This window comes from Urocampus carinirostris, chromosome 17 (genome assembly GCF_059441175.1).
Source record: "Urocampus carinirostris isolate Australia breed hairy pipefish chromosome 17, RoL_Ucar_1.0, whole genome shotgun sequence".
NCBI lineage: Eukaryota > Metazoa > Chordata > Actinopteri > Syngnathiformes > Syngnathidae > Urocampus > Urocampus carinirostris.
The window spans coordinates 11,882,573-11,900,910 of NC_142365.1; the positions used below are offsets into that span (position 1 = coordinate 11,882,573).

The window sequence follows — 18,338 nt, forward strand, 5'->3', positions numbered from 1 at the left end:
GACCATATGCCAGACAGTTTCAGAATCGGGATAGTTACTCTATTGCACAAAAAAGGAGACAAAATTGACTTAAAAAACTGGCGACCCATAACGCTTTTAAACGTGGACTGTAAAATTTTCAGCAAGCTTCTAGCAACACGAATGTCTGTTGTCTTGGGAGACTTGGTTGATCCAGACCAAACCTGTGCCATTGTGGGAAGGAAGATCAGCGACAGTCTCATGCTGATCCGTGACACCATTTGTTATGCAAGAGACAGAAACATGCGACTAGCGGTCCTAAACCTAGACTTTGAAAAAGCCTTTGATCGAGTCTCGCACCAATACCTCTTCAGGGTATTGCAAAAATGTGGTTTTCCCCAAAAATACATCAATTGGGTAGGACTGCTATACCGAGACATCTACAGCAAATTCATGATTAACGGGAATTTATCGGAAGCAATCGAGATCAACTGCGGTGTACGTCAAGGTTGCCCTATGTCTCCCCTTCTCTATGTTCTTTGCATTGAACCTTTGGCACAAATGTTAAGAAAAGATAGATTTGTCGAAGGCATCAATATCCCAGGAAGTGGGGGACAAATTACCAAGTGTGTTTTGTACATGGATGATTTTAATATTTTGTGTACTGACCGCGCATCTGTTGAAAGAGCCCTTGACTTGACTGACCTGTTTGGGAGGGCGTCTGGGTCAAGGCTAAATAGAGAAAAATCACAAGTGAAGTTTTATGGAATGTGGAAAGAGACAGAAAAGGCAGGACTCCCGCTGACGGTGTTAAAGACAGACCAGAAAATCCTAGGGATAAAATTCAATGCGGATGGAGGAGGCGAGACCAACTGGGATGACGTGACAAGGAAAGTTAAGCAAAAACTTGTTTTTTGGTCACTAAGAAAACTGACAATAGAGGGGAAGGTCCTAATCATCAAAGCGATCATCCTCCCAATGCTTTTGTCAATCAGTTTAATTTTTATGCCTAAAAGAAACGTGCTGTTACAACTGGACCGAGCCATCTTTCGCTTTGTCTGGGGCTCAAAGTGGGAAAGGATAAAAAGAGATACAATGAAAAAGAAAAAGGAAAAAGGGGGGAAAGGAGTGCCTGACCTCCAGCTTTTCCTGGGAAGCAAATATGTCTCTCTCCACTTCCAAAACGCTGTGGGCCCACCCAACAACCCGAAAAGTCAAGCAATGACCCGGTTTTGGATGGGCTCATATTTGCGGAAGCTAAAGCTTGTACCAAACAATCGTTTGATTCCAGTTTCATTTAACTTGCCGCCAACACATCTCTTTATTCGGGATTTTTTGAAGAAGTTTGATTTGGAAGCACAAGAATGTCACGCTTTGCAAAACCACAGGGCCCTTATTGCTATTGTGCAAAAGCGAGCTACAGTAAGCCCTGTGCGGGGGCTTGCGTTTGGCGAATCCACAACGGTTTGGAGCAACGTCAATCATCCTGCCCTCCCAAACAGACTACGAGACTTGTCATGGATGGTGGCTCATGAAGTTCTCCCAGTCAGAGCTGTAATGCACCACCGAGGAATGTCAGCGACTTCGACGTGCCCTCGACCTGGCTGTGGCGCCCAGGAGTCGGTGAGGCACCTTTTTTGTGAGTGCAGCGCTGCCAAGGTCTTGTGGACAATGGCCGAACAACTAGGAAAGTTCCCGGACTTGCCAGCAGGAGAGGTCCCTGATGCACAGTACGTGCTTTACGGGGTGAGTCGGTCGAGGAGGCATCGGAACGACTTTGCCAGGGACTGGCTCACTCTCGCCGCCATCAAGGACGCCATCTGGACCTCCAGAAACCTGCTGGTATGGAGGTGCAGGCAGATCCCCCCCGTGGCTGTGCTCCAAATGGCTGCAGATACCATACAATCTGCGAGCGGCGGGCCTAGGACGCAGCCATAAAGAAGACTCGTCTGTACCCACCCGGAGGGGGGAGCCGGAGCTACGCTGTGGGAGTCCCTGCAGCAACGGCCTGGGTTGTGGAACCCAGAAGGGAGAGGACCCACGCAGAAGGGAAAGGACCCACACAGAGGACTGGAAGAATGCTGCTTGGGAGGGTGGGATGGCAGAGCTATGCCCTTGCACAATAGTATTGCCTTTTACACGCTGGTTAACTACTGTTAAAAGAAAATAACTCTGAAATTGTTTAATTGATGTTGGAAATGTCAGGAAAAAATGTTAAAACGTCATATCGTCACGTCATATTGTCAAATATAAAAAAATTGTGAATATGCTTGATGGCTGTTTTGCTGCTGTTGGTGTCAGTGGATTTGTTCAGACCGAGGACAATCGACTTTGGCCTGGACGGATCTATTGACAATAACAAAGATGTTATATAATGAAATTGTGAATATGTTTGATTTTCGAGAAGGTTTGTTCAAACCTCACTTTGTGTTTGCTGTTAAAAACGTAATATTGGAATATAATATTGTGAATGTGCTTAATTGCTGTTGAGATTGTCATGATTGTTTTCTGTTTTTAGTGTCAATAAATTTGTTCAAACCACAAAAAATTTGAGTTTTGTCCGTTTTGGGGCATGCCAAATCATTTGATGTTGATTCCGTATGGTGGAAAAAAATGCTATAAAGAGATGACCAAAACAGATATTCTAGGGAGGGAAAGAGTTAGAGAGGGAGGGAGAAGTAGAGAGAGAGAAGTTGAGAGAGGGAGGTGGACAGGTGGAGAGGGAGGTGGAGAGGTGGAGAGGGAAGTGTAAAGGTGGAGAGGGAGGTAGAGAGGTAGAGAGTGATAGAGAGAGAAGGGAGGTAAAAATAGGGGGGGGTAGAGGTAAAGGGAGAGATAGAGGGGGACCTAGAGGTAGAGAGAGAAAGAAATAGAGAGAGAGCGGGGTAGAGAGGGAGGTAGTGAGAGAGAGGGGCAAAGAGAGAGAGGGAGGGAGAAAGAGGTATCGAGTGAGAGAGGGAGGGGGAGCGAGAGAGAGTGAGAGAGAGAGAGGGAGAGAGAGAGAGAATGTGAGAAACAAAAGATAAAAAGAGAAACAGTGAGAGAAGGATCAAGAGAGACCAATAAAGAAAACGGCAAAAGCAAGCAAGGGAGAGAGAAAGGAGAGAGAAAAGGAAAGGAGAGCAAAAGAAGGTAAAACGACACACGGAGAGAAAGAGACAAAGAGGAACAGAGAAAAAGAGAGAGAGAGAGAGAGAGAGAGAGAGAGAGAGAGAGAGAGAGAGAGAGAGAGAGAGAGAGAGAGAGAGAGAGAGAGAGAGAGAGAGAGAGAGAGAGAGAGAGAGAGAGAGAGAGAGAGAGAGAGAGAGAGAGAGAGAGAGAGAGAGAGAGAGAGATTGATTTACAGCTCGTGGGGTTTTTTCGGGCACTTTTTTTTTCCTCTTGCACTTCTCAGTGTTGTCTAGCGAGCTGGAGTGAACCTGTTGGCAGGCCTGATCCCAGCCCACGGGCCGGAACTTTGACACCCCCTCGATTAGACCAAAATAACTCTGGCGCGAGTCGACAACGATTGTTTCCGTTGTCGGGGTCGAGTGGCAGCCACCTTCTATCGGAGTTCTACTTTCATGGCGCTTTCATTGAGAGCGATCTCTGAGGGATTCATGAATAGATATTACTCAGAGTTGCGCTAAGACGAGCACACCCCTCGATAGAAGCTCACACGTAGCGAGCGGATATGAACAACCTTGGATCGTGTCCGCTTTGAAGCTTTTGAACTTTGGTGAACTGAAAGTAGAAGGGTTTTCTATCTCATGTTTCATAAGGAGGAAGACTCAGGTTTTTATTTCGTTGTACGTGGGTCAGGTTTTCGGTAGACCCCCGGGAAGGGCGGAATCGCAAAGTGAAATTGCTGTATAGTGGGGGAGAGATAACCTATGCTAATTAGCTAATCCCCAGATGAAAATATTTAAAGAACAAAATAGTTTATGGTAAGTACTACTTACATGTAAATATTATTATAGATAAATATGCATATAAAGGAAAAATTCATTTTTTTTAATCTTTGGTCTGACCCTAAATTAACCTGGTACAGAGGAGTTAGCAGGCGGATGCAGAGGGGGAGGAGACGGACGATCAAAATTAGAACTGAAAGCTTCCACTTGTGAGGATTGTTATGCCCTTAGAACACATGTGTCAAACATCCGGCCCGTGGTCCGGATCAGGCCCGCCTACGGTTTTATCCGGCCCGCCAGACATCACTGAGAGAAGCGAGAGAGAAAAATGAGCTGCGGTTTTAAATATGTCCGCCAGGTGTCGCCAAAGCAGGACAGGACTTGTAAAGAAACTAAAGCTCTATCTCTTTCGGTCTCTCTCTCTCTCTCTCTCTCTCTCTCTCTCTCTCTCTCTCTCTCTCTCTCTCTCTCTCTCTCTCTCTCTCTCTCTCTCTCTCTCTCTCTCTCTCTCTCTGACTTTTATTATTTCAGTCCTTCTATCTTCTTTTTTCTTTCTCTCTTCTTTCTCTTTCCTACCTTCTCTTTCCATTTCTTTCACGTTCTTACTTTCCCTTTCTTTTTCACACTCACACTTTTTCTCTCTATCTCTTTGACTCTCTCCCTTTCACTTCTAATTGTTCTTTGTTTCTTTCTCTTCCCCTCTCTTTTTCTATATTATGCTCTCTCTATTCCTCTCCCATTTCCTTTCACTTTACTTCTCTTTCTCTGTCTCCCTCTCTTACTCTTACAGTCTCCCTTGTTCTTTTTATCTTTCTCTCTTTCTCTTCGTCTCCCTTTCTATTAAATCTACTAGGGTGGCCCCCGTGACATTTATTTTCTAGCATGTGGCCCTCAGCTAAAATGAGTTTGCCACCCCTGCCTTAGAAGATGTCCTCAATTTAATTACCTCCTTATTTTTAATAAAAATAATAATGATCATTGACTAGTTAGGGCCACGCAACTTAGTGAGGTGAGTGATTTGTGTGCATTCTTCTCTTTTTTTTGATCATCACTAGCTTTATTTCCATTTTTTTTTCATTTTTCATCAATTTTTTTCCCTCCAGCTTCGTTTTCATGGATATCATGTTTTGCTTCTTCCTTTGGCATCACTGCAAGCCTTGGGACCCATTGTGGATAAATAAAAAAATACTGTATAAGAAAGTTTTGGGGACACAAAATATTTTCTTGTTGATGTCATATAGAGGGGGAATGCCATGAAGATAGGGCCAAGAACATATTTTTCCACGCCATAAAGTGAAAATGTCTTAAGGCGGTGTTGCCATATCCCGGGGTGTACTCTATTTTGGTTTCCGAGTTGGACTTCCAGGTCAATGCTTGGTACCTTGATGCTTCGAGCTGTATTTGGGCACACAGAATATTATCGTATAAGTAGGAAAAATACCGTAAAGAGAGGCCAAAAAAACACATTCCCCACAAACTTCCATGGTTATTGTGTTTTTGCTTCTCCCTTTAGCAAAAAATAATTTTCCCTGTTGATGTCATGTAGTGGGGAAAATGCCGTTAAGAGGTGCTGAAAATGAACATCCATCCCACAAGCCTCGTTTCCATGGTTATCATATTTTTGCGTCTTCCTATAGCACATGTGTCAAACGGGCAGCCCGCAGGCCACATCAGGCCCGCTAAGGGATTGAATCCGGCCCACGAGACAATATTCAGAGAAGCGCAAGAGAAAAACAAGCTGCAGGTTGAAATATGTCAACTTATTGTTGCCAAAGTCAGGTGCCTCTCACAAAGACACTGTACCTGTATTTCATTTTTGTCCCTCTCTCTCTCTCTCTCTCTCTCTCTCTCTCTTTCTCTTTTCCACCCCTTTTCTCCCACTCTCTGTCTCTGTCTTTTTCACTCTGTGTCTCTCTTTTCGTCTCTCTTTTCGTCTTCCTTTGTTGCTCTTTGTATCTTTCTCCCTCTGTCTTTTTCTTCTTTTGCTCTAACTTCCTTTTTTCCTTTTCTCTCTTTTCTCTTTCTTTCTTCCTACCCTCCACGCTTTCTTTTCTCCTTTCTCTCCCTCTGTCTTTCTATTTCTCTTTGGATTTTTTTCTTCCTCTCCCTTTCTTTTCCCCCTCTCTCATGACTTTTTATCTCTTTTGTTTCTCACACTCTCTCCCTCTCTCTCTTTTCTTTTTCTTTGTCCTGCCCTCTCTCCTTTTCCCTCCCTCTTTCTCTTATTTCTTTATCTGTCTTTTCCTTTCTCTTTAATCTACTAGTCCGGCCCTTGACAAAATGTTTGTTCTATCGTGTGGCCCCCGAGTTAAAATGAGTTTGACACCCCTGTCCTATGGCATCACTGCAGGCTCTGGGACTTATCGCAAATAAACAAAAAATACTGTATAGGTGTTACATTTTGGAAGGCAAAATTTGCTGTTGATGTCATATAGTGAGGACAATGCCAAAATGAGGCCCAAAAACATATTTTCCACACCATCAAAAAAAAAAAAACGTCACAAGACAGGGTCAGGCCATCTCTGAGTTGGACCGCCAGTTCATGGTCCCTTGATGATTGGAACCAAGTAATTTTTAGCCACAATAATTTGTTATTCATCTTGTATAGTGGGGAAAATGCGGTTAAAACGGGTCGATAAATACATCTTCCCCACAAATGTTGTTTCCATGGTTATCATGTTTTTGCTACTCCCTATGCTTAACATCACTGCAAGCCTTGGGACCCATAGCGAATGAAGATGAAACACTGTATTAGTTTAACTTTTATGGAGTTGCGAAATCCTTTGTTGTTGATGTTAGTGGGGAAAATATCGTAGAAGGGCTAAAAAACTATTTTTCCGCACCATAGAGTGAAAACGTCATAAGGCGGGTCTGCCGTATCTGTCATGAAACGGGTCGGGAATCAGGAAGTTGGAACTCATTTGCGTAGACGATCCGTCACTTTAATTGAGAACGAAAAGTTGTCCAACACACAAACGGACCAAAAACAAAACAAAGCAGGCTCAAAGGCAGTCAAAATTACAATCTAGGCATTACTCCGATCTAACAGGCATGAACAAGTTTTCAACAAGGGTAAACAATGATCTGGCAAAGGGCAGTTCAAAAGGCACGTTTAAGTACCCATAGGAGTAATCAGGAAAATGCTGGTCAGCCGGTGTCAAGGGGCGGGGCCAGCTGGGCGCCATGACAACCGTGCAGGACAAGACAGTATCCCAGGGTGCACTCCATCTCGATTTTGATTCCCGAGTTGGACTTTCAGGTCAACAATCGGTTCCTTGATTCTCCGAGCAAACTCCGAACAGAGTCTCGTGGCAATCGGCACATTTAGATTATCGCTACTTTAGAGAACCTTTCAACTAAAAGCCCAAACAGAAACATTTCCTCTCTCAGCTTTGAGATCCAAAGTCGGTTGCGAGCAGACGTGAACGGCGTGCCGGAGTTGTTAGTCTGGTGCCCTCTCAATGATGTCTGCGCTGCCCTGCAGGGAATGTTTTGCTCTCTCCGGCGTCCTTTGAATGCTAAGTATCGCTTGGTGACTCCTGGCCTCCTTTTACCGGTCTGCACTTGATGCCAAACTCCAATTAAGAGCTCCTGATTTGCAACAACGACCAAATTTGGAACTAGTCTATTCGTCCTATTTGCCTCATTCATCTTGAAATTGAGAAAAAGCAGTAATCCCTTGTTGTATCGCGGTTTACTTATCGCTGTTTTGCTTCTGTGCAAATTTTCATCGTGTTTTCTGCAAGTTTCACATCCATCCCACCCCTTTTCCGTCTGTGTTGCATCAATGATGTTGTGATCTAAGTTGTACAAGTACATAAAACAGCTTGACCAAAACTTACATTACAGATGCGAAAATCTTTTTCAATTTCAAGTTTCTCTAAAAGCCATCATGTCAACAAAACACTCAGCTTTGCTTGCTTTCACTCTGATTTCTATCGCCAACAAAGTTGGACTTCCTGACCCACTAAACCCACTGGCGCTCCCTAATGACTCCTTGAAACTTTTGCAAAAATGTTTGATATTGGAAAATGTATCGTTTCTGTTGGAACACAAACAGGACACATTTTTAACATTTTTAAAAAAAATACAGAAATTTTTGGATCAATTTGACTCTTTCAACATTTTGCATTTTGAGGAAAGACAATGCAGATTTCCGTAATGTCCACCTGATGGCGACCAAGTTTTATGTGAAGTAAAAATGTATTGTCTTAAAATCGAAATATTAATTATAATTTGACAGTACAGAAGGTATTTGTAAAAAAAAAAAACAACAACATTAAAGTCTAGTGTTTTTATGTGTTAACCAAATTATATTAAATAAACAAATAAATAAATTAAGGTTTCTATTTTGTGGGTTTTGACTATTGGGAGACCTTTTTGGGGAAGAAACACCCTTGAAAAATGAGTGATTATTGCACTATATAAAATATACTACTCTGGAATGAGTCCAATCCACAGAGTGTCTCTTAGAGGTAGGGCGAAATGGATGGTAATCCTATGTGTTGAGAGGGGCTAGCTGAGGTAGGCCCGGCATCTGGTTCATATGCCTTACCGATGCCACCCTGGTGATATGGTCCTGGCAGACTTAGGTGAATAGTCCAGGACAGGCCAGAGAGACTATGTCTCTAGTTTGGCCTTGGACTGCCTCGGGATGCTGATGGATTAGATGGTTGGGGATAGGGAAAAAAGGGCTTTCCTCCTAAGGCTTCTGGCCCTCTGAATTGACCCCTGATACTGGCTCGGTAATTCGAGAGTGACTCCAAATGGAGCTGAAGCTCATCTGCATTGACATTAGAAAGTTGTAGTAGCTAGAACATCTGTTTAGAATGACCCCATCAGGAAGTGGTCATGACAAACATACAGGATGACCCAAGACAGGGTAGAAAGACTTTTCTCAACTGGTCTGAGAACGCCTCAAGATACTCCAGGCAACCTAACTCCAGATACCACTGGTCTTGTAATTCTTAAGGGACTCAGAGTAAAGCTACTGCTCCTCTGCGCCGAAAAGAGCCAGCTTTGGTGGCTTGGATATCAGGTTCAGATGCCTTCTGGATGCCTCCATGGTCTGTCCTGCCAGGTAGAAACTCAAATAACGATCTAGGACGCACTGGTCAGACTTTGTATCTTTGGTCGCCTGGAAACACCCAGGATCCCGTCAGAGGATATGGAGAAAGTTGCTGGGGACAGGGACTTCCAAGGCTACCGGCATCTGCCCCCTGTACACGAACACTAGCGGCCAAAATTAGTGTCCTCAGCGGGTTATCCAAAGGTGAGAAGTATGGTAATCCAGGAAGGACTCAGAGTCGAGCTGATTCTCGCCTGTGTTTTAGCAGACTGCTGAGGTGGCTCTGGGATCTGATTTAGATGTCCAGTAGATGCCTGCCGGTTGAGGTGTTCTGCTGGTAAGAGACTAAGAGGACAATCCAAGACATGCTGAAGGGACTGTCTTGGTTTTAGCTTCTCCCTTTTAGCATCACTGCGATGGGACCCATAGTCAATACATATATAGTACATCATATCTGTATTGTTGTGCCGACTTGCAGTCCTTACGAAGCATATGGAATTCTGAACTGAATGAAGAGAAGGGCATTGTGGGAGATAGTTAAGCCAATAGTGTAGCCAGATGTTAACGATGCTGTGGCGCACACCAACAAACTATCATTCCATTGGATATCGACCAATAGCAATCAGACATCTTACAGACCTTACTTTACTAGCCATGTAATATTTTGTCGTCAGTGTGGGTCTGTGGGTAAAATGCTGTAAAGAGAGGCTAAAAAAACACTTCCTTCTCTCTCTCGCTCAGTTCAGTCTACACCGAAAGTGAATGTGACGATATGCTTATCGTTTGCAGTCATTTGTGACATTTTCACAAAAGAACTTTGCATGCACATTGTTTTGAAACCGTTATTAAGGACAAAATTAACAGCAAAAATTTGCATCAACACTCTTAACTGAAGGTGGAAGACAAATTTTAAATGGCATATTTACATGGATTTGGGACACAGGATTTGGCATTATTATCATTTCGTAGATTTGATTAAACCGCCAAATGACATACAGTGAAATAAAATGTGCTGAAGAATTAGCTTTTGTCTAGAGAGCGTGTTTGGCAGTTTTTTTCTCAATTTCTTTTTGAAACATTTTTTTAGCTTTTATGGCTCTTTGGGTCCAAAAGTTTCTGCCGTAGAGTGAACAGGTCATATGCGCGGGGGAAAATCGTATCCCGGGACTATTTTATTCCACTTTTTTTCCCCCTTTGTCTCGGGGTCATGCTAGGTGATGCGAGTGAGCTAACGGCGGCTGCATGAGGTTGTTGTTTTTTTCCTCCAAGAGTCACACGCTTTTGACACTGGAGAATCACCTTCCGAGGCGAGGAATGAGTGGCTATTTCCAGGCTCGGGGAAGAGCAATTCTTCTCACACCGCTTGGCACTTGTTTTTGTTGTCTTTAGCCGCGTAGATGTAATCGGGGGATTGTCTTGGGGGGGTCGGCGGTACCGACGTCAGGGTACGTAATGGATACCGTGTTTTCTTTGTATCTAGCGCCGACCTGGGAAAGCAAACAGACCGCCGGGGTTTAGCGCTTTTTAGCGCTTTTCATCAGATATTCCGCTTTGATTTTGTGGGTTTTTCAAACTGTTTTTGCCAAAGTGATGACCTGTTTCATAAACATTGACATTTCATTGTGGATTGGGATCAGGATTTAGACTCTTTTTGTGTGGATTCTTTGACTCGTTCACTAATATTTTGCAGGATTATTTATTTTGTGTGAGCTCTGCAAAAAATATGTTTTACTTTACTGCTACTTTACTTCTACTTAGTGGTTTTTCTTGTAAAATAAGAGATAAGATAAAAATATTTTGTTAAGTGGCTAATAATTTGGTTCATTCTCAGTGTTAGTCATTTTTATTTCACTAAAAATATTCACTAGAATACTTTATTATATAACTAAGCTAGCAGTTGATTTTTAAGGCTATTTTTATGAAAAACATTTTCTAAAATAATTTTACAAGAATTAAATAAATAAATTTTACAAAAAATAATGATTAAAATATTTAAAATGGTACTTAACGTGTATTTAAACATAATTTATTTTACTGAAAATATTCTCTAAAACATTTTGTCATTTATTTGTAATTTTACCTCAAATATCCGATAATTAAAAAAGGAAAATAAAACTTATTATTTAAATCTTTCTTTCTTATTTTACTAGAAATTTAATTTTTAAGTATTTTTTTTATTTTTACTAAAAAGATTTACAAAGTTATAAAGCATAGGACTTGAATTTAAATTCTAGTTTTGTTTATTTTACTAAAATATTCCCTGAAATAAATTTGGGATGGGAAAAATACTAATTACATTTGAAGTCTGATGTGTTTGTTTATTTGCGAAAATCTTTTTTAAAATCATTTAATAAGGAAAATACCAATTAGATTTGAAGTATATTTTTATTTTACTTAAAACGTATCCCTAGAATCATTTCTTAAATACGAAAAAATAGTAATATTAAGTCTATTTTTGTTTATTTTACTAAAAATATTCCTTAAAATATATTATTTTCCATTAAAATATACCACTTACATTTTAAGTCAATTTTTGTTTATTTTTTAGGAAAATATTCCCTTAAAATATATTTTTTAGGTAAAAAAAAGCAATTAAGATTTGAAGATAATTCCAACATTTTACTACAAACTTTATTTTTTACAATAAGAAAAATAGCACGTTAATTTTAATTTTATTTCATGAAAAATATCTTCTAAAATATTTAAGTAAGAAAAGTAAGAAAAATGTCATGTGCAATGTGTACAAATGATTGAATGCATAACTTGTAAATTATGTTTTTTTTTAATTCTAAAATCTATTTTGATTTTTCTTTTCTTTCTTTAAAAAGGATACAAATAACATATATTGTCCTCCTCTTGACATGTTTCTCACTTTTTTTCTTTCCTTTTATTGAAAAACATATTTATTTATTCCTCCCCCACAGCTGCCATCCAGGTGCAGGTGACTCCGACACACCGTGAAATCAGCGTCGGAGAATCCAAGTTTTTCTTGTGCGAAGGTAAGATAGAATTTCCCTAAGGGGATGAATAAAGCATCTATCTATCTATCTATCTATCTATCTATCTATCTATCTATCTATCTATCTATCTATCTATCTATCTACCTACCTACCTACCTACCTACCTACCTACCTACCTACCTATCTATCTATCTATCTATCTATCTATCTATCTATCTATCTATCTATCTATCTATCTATCTATCTATCTATCTATCTATCTATCTATCTATCTATCTATCTATCTATCTATCTATCTATCTATCTATCTATCTATCTATCTATCTATCTATCTATCTATCTATCTATCTATCTATCTATCTATCTATCTATCTATCTATCTATCTATCTATCTATCTATCTATCTATCTATCTATCTATCTATCTATCTATCTATCTATCTATCTATCTATCTATCTATCTATCTATCTATCTATCTATCTATGTAGTTGGAGAAAAACAGAAAAATAGGAAAAAACAGCGTCAACTTACCGTATTTTCCGGGCTATAAGAGCACCCCAAAACCCGCCAGAAATTTGAACTTGCACCTTATAGTCTGGTGTGCCTTACATACGAATAAAATTGGAAATGCAAAATGGTATTCAGCCATATTTGAGCAATTATGGATCAGGTGCTAACATGGATCGAACCCGGATAGCGTTGGTGAGAGTGCCGAACCCTAAAGACCTGGCCACTAAAGACAGTGATGGCATATCAGCATATCACACTATTTTTAGTCATGGTACCAGAAAGCATTATTTGAAAATGGAGCAAATTGGCATAATAGTTGCTTCACTATTTTCGGGCTCAAACTAAGCATTCTAAGTAACAAGCATTGAATATGTACGGCCCTGGTTACATTTTTTAAAAGTAAATTATAAATAACCACGATACTAAAATCAAATTTAGAATAAATTCATGTCTTTTGAAATCTATCATCATATACACCAAAGAGTGGCTTCCCTCGTCGAGCTTTTTTAGTTTCATTTGTATAATTTAGTACAAATTTCTGTTTTCAGCATTTTTTTTCTGGTCCTGTGACAAAAAATAGTGTGATAGTGAGATAAAACCTTTTGCTTTTTCATATGATGCATGTATTTCTAGTGGACCAATGGATTGTTTCTCAACTGTTGGTGGGGACCCAAAAGTGGGTCCTGGACCTTTTTTCAGTGGGTTGCGGGCATTTGCCGTAGCAAAATATGCTAAGAAGAAAAAAAAAAACGAGGATCAATTACATGTTTATTCTTTTCCTTAAAAGTGGATGCCTTGCTCCATCTCTTCTTCCTGTGTAGTCAATTGTTGTCGCCCCAATTGTGTTTGAAAGGGGACCACATCTCATTTTACCGTGATTTTGTTCCTTTTTTGCCTATTATAATGGGTCCATAGATTGTTAGAAGTAAATTATTACTAAATACTAAAATGGTGTATGAGTGTTTGCTATTAAGGCACTGCTTGAAGATGCAGTAAATAGTTTAAAACCGTTATATTTGTAGCTTTTTTTAACAATATAATTATCTATACATCATTCAATTATTATCATTGATTTGGTATACGTTTTGTACATTTTTAAAGTGCTAATTTGTTTTAGTATGAGGCTATTTTAAAGCAGTTTTAGGGGGGTGCCTTTATTCGATGTAGGCTTATATGTGAGTATGTACGGTACTCAGTTTTTTGTTTTGTACATGCTTTTAACTGCATAGTCATTCAATTTGATATATTTGAGAAGTGGAATTGTTTTCTTGATTTGGGTCACGGCTTGTAATTAGGGTGTGATAGTGTTTTCCTCAAGTAAGACCAGTTGAGAACCAATGGGATTGGGTTTGACGCTCTCCCCGCTGTGATCCCGGTTCAATTCCCTTTGCATCCAAAGTTGCAATTGTGATCAGTGATATACTTTGACGGATCAATGCATCAATATGATACCTGTTTATTTTTCAATTTGATCTTTATTTCTGTGTGCTTTACAATCCTGTGCGCCTTATATATGAGAAAAATACTATTTCTGGGGGTGCGCCCTATAATCCAACGTGCCTTATAGCGCTGAATATATGCTGCTCTACTGTTATTAATGCAAATGTATTTTCAGTGGTAGGAGACGCTAAAGACATCGACTGGTTCGCCCCCAACGGGGAAAAGATCCTACCCAACAACCCCGATGTCCAAGTAACCCGCAATGACGAAGCTACCTCTACGCTCACCATCTACCACGCCGACGTGGACGATGCCGGAATCTACAAATGCGTGGCAAAAACCGGTGACCAGGAGGCCCAGGCCACTGTCCAAGTCAAGATCTTCCGTAAGAAGACCTAGTTGTTTCCTAGGACCGATCGGTAGTGATGTTGCCTTACTCTGTAAAAAAATCTTTAAAAAAGTAAATATAGTTACTCACTACTTCTTCCAAAAAGTAACTAAGTTATTAACCTAATTACTCTATAGTAAAAGTGTCAATTTACCAGGGAAAGTAACTATTTCCGTTACTTTAAAAATAAGTTGTATGTCAAAGAACTTGAACATTTCAGAGCAAAAACAACACCATGTTTACTTGTAGAGTGGGAATTCTGACTATTTTAACAGAACCGGCTTTTTTGGCTCGACTTACTAAAAACAGCCCAAACAGTTCTTCAGGTTGTTTTTGTTGCTTTAATCCCCTCCCACATGACCAATTATGATGTAACATTATACTCGGAATGACTTAAAAAGGGGGAAAAAATAAAGAAAAAGACACAAATTAAAAAAAAAAAATTAACTAAAGGGAAAGCAGGGATAAAAGAAGGAAAACAAACATTAACACTGAAAATCACAGGAAATATCATTAAAATAATAAAAATCAACGAAAAAAAATAAGATACAAAATAATTTGAACCTTTTTATGCTTCACAAATTCAAAGTCAAAAACACAGAATCCCTTAACATGCATATTGTTCAATCATAGGAGAAAAAGGCGCCTCAGGGGGAACCAACTGTTGATGAGTGGGGAACCGGCTCCTTTTGTTCACTTCCAAGAGCCGGCTCATAGAGACGTTTCTTACACTATTTGCAGCCTGTAATCTGCAGAATTTGATTTTCTTTTCGGTGCCATTTTGTTCAGTTTCACTTTCGTCCCCCGATCTTACCTCTACTGTACAGGGATGAGACGGATTTGCTGATATTTAATCTAATCAAATTTATTAGTAAAACAATTTTCTGGCAATGCATTGCCGCTCAAAGTGCCGTATAAAAAACATTACCTGTACAATAAGAAAATTAAGATTCACCTCTTTATCCCCACCCAACAACCTGAAACACCTAATACACAAAACCTAAAGAAATTTGAAAAATAAAATACAAACAAAACAAATAATAACAGAAAAAATATAATTATGGCAAGGAAAGGGACGTGTAAACTTTGTTTTAAAGAACTTGGGTACCAAAAGAACCCTTTATGTCCCTTCTCAAGGTTTCTTCATTTTCCTTATGTTTAGGTTTTTGAGGTTTTCCTTGCCCTCATGTAGGTTTTAGATCAGGGGATAGTGTAATAATAGTCTGTGGTTTGCAATAATCTGAGGTCTCTGCAGCACTTTGAGACTCCTTGTGATTAAGGACTATACAATTAAACTTGACTTGAATTTATCAATGTTGAGGCATTAGAGGGCCCTGCATGAAAATGGAGATAACGCAAATAGAACCACGTCCTGGTAAGTCATTTTAACACACAGGGACAAAACAGCAAATAAGTAACAAATGAAGCCTCATGGTGTTTCGGCCCAGGAACGAACCAGTTGGGTGGAAAGTCTCATTTGTTCATCATGCTTCCGTTTCTCATGACTACCGATCGGATCTTGCCCTCACGCTTGTTATTTTTACCTCCTTTCAGAGAAAATCACCTTCAAGAACGTTCCTAGCCCGCAGGAGTTCAATGAAGGCGACAACGCCGATATTGTCTGCGATGTGGTCGGTTCTCCGGTGCCGTTCATCCTGTGGAAACATAAAGGGGCCAGGATACAAGCCAAAAAAGACGGTGAGACCTGTTTATTTCAGTCAAAATTAACAAAAGTGTATGTTTTTATTTATATGTGTATGTAGCTCAACATTTTTTTAGGTTTCCTACTCTAGCCACTCAGGTTACCAACTTAGCTGCAGTCTATGGCTTGCCGCCACCTGCTATTGTTGGTTGCTTAGTGTAAAGTTAGAAAAACGTGGTTTCCAACTGTGAATAATGATACATATTTGTTTGTTTGGGGCTTTTTATTTAGGCACAGGACAAAAACGCATCAATCATCAATTAACAAAAGGAAACCATATACTGTTTGCACAAAAAACAACTGTACAATACAGTTATAAAATACATAAACATGTGCCCAAAGGGGGTCACCCGAAGCCGAAGCTTTTACGTGCCTACCCCTATTCCATTTTTTTCCTTGCTGGGAAGACATAGTAAAAATCAAAACAAGAAAATATAATTATTTCACACAAAAGGAAATGAGAAAGCCGTTAGCCACTTGGTTCCATTCGTACAAGCTTAGCATAAAAAATACTGCCAAAAGAAAAGAAAATCCGTACAAATATAATTATTTGCAACATTACTACGGATACCAATACAGAAATATAAATAAAACAGTCCACCGTTTGCTATTTCAGATCTTTTTTTTTTTAAATTTAGACGTATTTAGAATACAACACATGTGAGCTATTTTATCAGGCTTAATTAGACTTAAGCTTGGGAAATGTTTTTGTATCCAAATCCAGCTTTAAACTTCTCCACAACAGTATCTCGGTCCTGCCTGGTGTGTTCCTCGTTCTTCATGATGCTCTCTGCGCTTTAAACAGACCTCTGAGACTATCACAGTGCAGGTGCATTTATACAGAGACTTGATTACACACAGGTGGATTCCATTTATCATCGTTAGTCATCTAGATCAACATTGAATCATTCAGAGATCCTCACTGAACTTCTGCACAGAGTTTGCTGCACTGAAGGTATAGGGGCTAAATAATTTTGCACACCCACTTTTTCTTTTTTAATTGTAAAAATGTTTAAAATATCCAATAAAGTGTGTTCCACTTCATGATTGTGTCCCACTTATTGTCGATTCTTCACAAGAAATGACAGTTTTATATCTTGAAGTTTGAAGTCTGAAATGTGGCAAAAGGTCACAAAGTTCAAGGGGGCCAAATAGTTTCGCAAGCCACTCTATTGCCATTTTAAATTATTTTATTGATATTATCGTAAAACGAAAAATCAGGGAGGTATTAATGTACATTTATACGATTTATTATATTTCCTGCACTGTTATTTTTGCTTTAAGCCAAAGATTGGTCATGCAAGAATTGTTATAATTCTAATGTTTTTAAAATAAAGGGTTTCATATATATATATATATATATATATATATATATATATATATATATATATATATATATATATATACTGTATACACATATGACATTTCTGGCATTACAGTGTATACTACTATAAATATGTCATGTATAACGCTCACCCTCAACATTTTAGTTCTATTCAGGTACAAAAAAATGCGCTTCATACACAAATAAATCAGATTTTTTTTTGTCGCAGCGTAATAACCATTATTCCCCGTTGTGTCTTTCCAGTGCGCTACAACGTGATGGAGAACGGCCACCTCCTCATTCGTGGCATCAAAAAAACAGACGAAGGCACGTACAACTGCGAAGCTCGCGTCATGGAAACCGGAGAGATCAACTTCAAAACGATCGACGTGGTCGTCAACGGTGAGCCCCGTGCCGATCGATTTTCAACGATTTTTATTCGTTTTTTTATTCACTTTTGCCGTCTTTTTCAGTCCTGCCCACCATTCGTGCCAGGCAGTCTGAAATCAATTCCACCGCCGACACGGGGAGCTCCGTTCTTTTGGCCTGCGATGCCGACGGTTTCCCCGAACCCACCGTCTCCTGGACCTAGTACGTACCACCTTGATCCCCATATTAATTTTTTTTTAAATCTTATGATACATTATCTTATCTTACACTTATTTGATTATTTCGCTCATTTCAAGAAAAATCTACATGGATAAGGGAACAAAATACATAAAATAATAATTTATAAGTATTTTTAAACATGTTTTTTTTTAATTATACTGCACAAATTGAAGAAGCTAATTTCTTTTGGGTCCATTTTACTTCTGCAGAATCCCGGATAATGATTTTGCAAAGTCAGTGTTTTTTTCACTATTTCCTTATCTAGCCACTCACGTGAGCCCACTGCTTCAGTCTATGGCTCGTCACAAGCCAGTAATGATATCTTTAGCCGCTCTGTATGAGTAATGAAATGAAATGAAATGAAATGATTTCCCAATAGCGGCCTTGTATTGCAGCCATATAAGACGCTAACCTGCTTATTGGGGGTATTAGGGGTTCAGTGTCTTACCCAGGGACACTTCGACATGTAACACGGACAAGCCGTGATTC

The 18,338-nt window shown here is 39.5% G+C and overlaps 1 protein-coding gene across 4 annotated transcripts in view; it reads left to right on the top strand.

Annotated features, from left to right (window-relative positions):
* The window catches only part of ncam1a (neural cell adhesion molecule 1a), a 285,897-nt gene that overhangs the window by 198,581 nt on the left and 68,978 nt on the right, over positions 1-18,338 (top strand). For all 4 annotated transcript variants that reach the window (XM_088320617.1, XM_088320618.1, XM_088320619.1 and 1 more), the window contains exons 2-6: positions 11,841-11,915; positions 14,002-14,211; positions 15,769-15,912; positions 17,505-17,642; positions 17,714-17,831. In XM_088320617.1, coding sequence (XP_088176743.1) covers positions 11,841-11,915; positions 14,002-14,211; positions 15,769-15,912; positions 17,505-17,642; positions 17,714-17,831 — 685 coding nt within the window. The remainder of the gene's footprint in view (positions 1-11,840; positions 11,916-14,001; positions 14,212-15,768; positions 15,913-17,504; positions 17,643-17,713; positions 17,832-18,338) is intronic.